This window comes from Ylistrum balloti, unplaced genomic scaffold (genome assembly GCF_031769215.1).
Source record: "Ylistrum balloti isolate Yb309-2 unplaced genomic scaffold, AGI_CSIRO_Ybal_v1 Utg370432, whole genome shotgun sequence".
Lineage (NCBI taxonomy): Eukaryota > Metazoa > Mollusca > Bivalvia > Pectinida > Pectinidae > Ylistrum > Ylistrum balloti.
The window spans coordinates 291319-295595 of record NW_026782290.1 but is presented as its reverse complement, the minus strand read 5'-3'; the positions used below and the strand labels follow the sequence as shown (position 1 = coordinate 295595).

The 4277-nt window shown below is 38.6% G+C and overlaps 1 protein-coding gene across 1 annotated transcript; it reads right to left on the bottom strand.

The window, feature by feature from the left end:
* Positions 1-460: 460 nt before the first annotated feature.
* LOC132554713 (E3 ubiquitin-protein ligase TRIM8-like) lies at positions 461-2860 on the bottom strand. Its single transcript, XM_060219024.1, is given in 4 exon segments — positions 461-1080; positions 1083-2000; positions 2003-2170; positions 2173-2860. Coding segments are annotated over 4 exon segments (1839 nt in total). The 3' UTR covers positions 461-1015.
* Positions 2861-4277: the final 1417 nt, after the last annotated feature.

Below are 4277 nucleotides of genomic sequence, written 5' to 3'. Positions count from 1 at the left end.
TCAGACACGTTTTCGTTCCAAGCGTTGAAACGTCATCGAATAGACGTCAGACTTCAATGGCTCCAAATGTATACAATATGTCGCCGAGTTCTCTTCTCCGACGAGTAACGAATCAGGCATCAACCCTCTGATGATCGTCAGCGTGGTGTTTTCAACGTTGAAATATATTATGTATCTGCATGGAATAATATGAACAGTATCTGTCTTTTATATCAGTCTATCGATATTTTCTATTCTACGACTGATGCTAAAACTGTCTAAATACATCTGCAAGATATGTATGGTGTATTCGATACCAGCTACGTTTAAAGGGATCATAATAACATGATTGTCTAACATTGTAGAACCCAATGGAGAGTGAATGTTATTAGATGGTGGTCAAAACACTTCAGGATGAATTTCGTTACTATGTCATTTCTATATTACAAGTAAAATTTTTATAAAGTACAGTATTTGCAGTTTAATCATTCAAACGAGCTGGAACAGGTGTTCAAAGTTTAAACGAGCTGGAACACGTGTACAACGTTTAAACGAGCTGGAACACGTGTACAACGTTTCAATGGATGAAACACGTGTACAAAGGTCAAACGAACTGCAATACATGTACAAAGGTCAAACGAGCTGGAACACGTGTTCAAAGTTTAAACGAGCTGGAACAGGTGTACAACGTTTCAATGGATGAAACACGTGTACAAAGGTCAAACGAACTGCAATACATGTACAAAGGTCAAACGAGCTGGAACACGTGTTCAAAGTTTAAACGAGCTGGAACAGGTGTACAACGTTTCAATGGATGAAACACGTGTACAAAGGTCAAACGAACTGCAATACATGTACAAAGGTCAAACGAGCTGGAACACGTGTTCAAAGTTTAAACGAGCTGGAACAGGTGTACAACGTTTCAATGGATGAAACACGTGTACAAAGGTCAAACGAACTGCAATACATGTACAAAGGTCAAACGAGCTGGAACACGTGTTCAAAGTTTAAACGTGCGGTAAAACGTGTACATAGGTCAAACGAGCTGTAATATGTGAACAAAGTTTCTTTGGTCTCGCGAATTATTTGTTATTACTATAATACGGAAATCGCTCTGGGACATTTCAGTCCATCTGATGACGTCAATAGTTCCCTGACATCGGTTCCTTCCCCGGACATCTGAATGACGTTGTGTGAAGAACATCCACAAATATACACGTTACCCTCCCTGTCCACGTCAGTTCCCTTTGCACCCTTCACGGCTCCGACCTTCAGCACGTCCGCGTTAGTACCGTCAGACAGTCTGGTCACGGCACAATCACCAGGAGTAGTGGTATAGATACTAGCAAAGACGTGTCCATTCTGATCATTACAGCTGAGGTTAAAGCATTTTGATTCAATCGTGTGAATGATTTTAGCTTCGTCATTTTTTTCCATTACGCTGTAAAGCGATTTTCCAGTGCCTACCGAAAGCACTTTGTTGCTGTATGTGACACCAAGACATTTTTCTGGAATGTCGGGAATCTGAAAACTCCACAACTTGTTCAAGGTTAAACCGACGACACTAGCAACACATATGGTTTTAACTTTGCCCATCATTAACGCCACATAGTTGTCACGAATACGACAAAGATCATAAGATGTATAAGTCAATTTGACCTCACAATGAAAATCTCCATTTTCTGTAAACAATTTCAGTTTTTTGTTTTCACCATCTGCTACAACAATACGGCCATCAGACAGAAGAAGAACTCCCTTCGCGCGGCAGTCATTTGTATCTGAAGGAACTCTGATATTGAACCTCCCCATCTTCTTCACGTGGCGTTCAGACAATGGCACCGCGGTATTAAACGCAGTAGGTGGAAGTCTCCTCTGCTGTTGATGAACGACTATCTTTCCCATAGAAAGACTGGTCTTGGCGTTGACGGCGAGTATATCCGGGTCATATTCATGCCTAAGATTTGTAGATCTGGATGACTTTTCCAACTCCTGTACAAGTTCTTTACCGGACTCGACCTCCGCTCGTCAGTAATCTCTTTCTGTAAGCTATCGAATCGCTCGTCGATCTTTTTCCGGAAGTCAGATATACTTTTCAGAGCGGTCTCGTAGTCCCGTTTCATGGAATGAAGTTTTTCGCCAAAATCTTTAATTAGTATCTCCATGGCATCGGTACATTTTCTAAGATCCTGAGCAGATCGTCAACCTTCGATGTTTTAACTAACTTATCCCGGTAATCCTCTGCTGACGTCACTTCCTCACACTTCCGGTGATCTACGACGATACATTTGTTGCATCCAAGGAGCTGGTGGTCTTCGCAGTAGTACTCCATCTTCTCTTTGTGTTTTCCACACCCAGGGATCGAGGCTTCTCTTCGTATCATAGCAGATTTGGTGAATTCCGTTACGTTCTCCATTTCACATTCTACATGAAGCAGATCATGTATGTTGATTTTACATTCGCCACAGAAGTAAGTATTGATTATCTTACACCAGTACTTCGCCGGTACATCAATGCTTCCTTTGTTCTCACATGGTTTACATGGAATCGACTGATCCGTCTTCTGTAGTTGTCGGATCATTTCTACGGCCAGATTGTTAGTGGGAAACTGCTCTGCCCAGCGTTCCTTTTCTTCTGACTGGTTCACCGGCTCGGTGACCTTCCTACATACAGGACAGGAAAAAGAGGACGCCATCTTACCAGACGCCTCCCTGGAGATGTAGTTATCCAGGCATTCCTGACAAAACGAATGTAGACAAGGCAGGGACTTGGGACGTCGCAGCTGTTCCAGACAGATAGGACATTCCAGTAAAAGTGAGTCAAAGGACTGACTGCTGGTGTCATCTGGCGACGACGGCTCATAGTCAGATCCTCCCTCAGCCATGTTGACTTACGATCTCACCTACGATAGAATGTAAATCTTGTTGCAAATATATAATTAAGTCAAGTGAAAGTTTGTATCTAAAATAATTTCATAATTCTATATTAGGAATGTGATACATAGCTATATTCTAAATCGGATGTAGCAGAGACATGAAATTAAGAACATGATATGTTTTGTACAATTTTGTTCCGTCCTTCTCGTCAAAGAGGCGGGGTCAGTCTTTCGTCCACTTGATACAGTCCCAGTTAGCATCCCTGTTATGGCCTCTGTCATGACATTTATTTCGCAAAGCCAAAATATTCCATAACCCTTATCTACACTTTATTTACTATCTAGCTTGATCACGTCCGTCCTATTTTATATTTGATATGATTTTTTGTTATAATACTCGTAATTCACGTACTGTTCACAAAACATGTATCGAAGAAAAAATAAGTATGGTAACGAGAACGTAGATAATATATTACATATACATTTTTTTCGTTTTCTCCTTACGTTAATCGACAGAGAGTGAGGTATTTCATGAAGAAAACTACCTAGCGGAACTCTGAAATTGAGTAACATAATTAATCAACAAAAAATATTGAAAAAATTAAATAAATAAAATAAAATAAACCCCGGGATATTGGATCCGGAAACAAATTTGGGTAACTTATATAAATCAGTCTCAGTAATTTGTTCGGAAATAGACGGAGTTCACAGTTAATTCAACGAAACACTACTTGGTTACGACAACCTGTTAATGAAAATCAAAGTTTGTATCATATGCATTGCAGTATATGAGTTTGTTTATTGCACAATTATCAAAATATTTAAATGAACTACAAAATATTCAATGAAAAATTATGAAGGATGATCTTATAAATAAGCTAAAACGGGTTTCAACCCCCAAAGAAGAGTACAAACATTAAACATAAGCTGACCTATGACCTTCTGTGTTATAAATGTTTAGTTTTAGTGTCTATTGAGTACCTTACTGACCTACATTTGTTATCAAATATACAAATGTTATCATACTGTTCGATTTTATCATACAGCAAATGCATTGGGACAGAATTGGTTATATTTGACAAACCACTGCATTTATTTGTGAACATTTACAATATGGAAAGTTTATAGTTTTGATCAATACCCGACGAAACCACTGACCTTTGACTCGTACGACACAAATATTGACACCGATCATAACTAGTACTATGGAACACGTTTAAAGACATTGTGTCATGATATTGACATTTTTACATATATTTGCCTTGATATATATTTACTTTGATATGTATTTACCTTAATATGTATTTATCTTGATATGTATTTACCATGATATGTATTTACCTTTGATATGTATTTACCATGATATGTATTTACCTTTGATATGTATTTACCATGATATGTATTTACCTTTGATATGTATTTACCT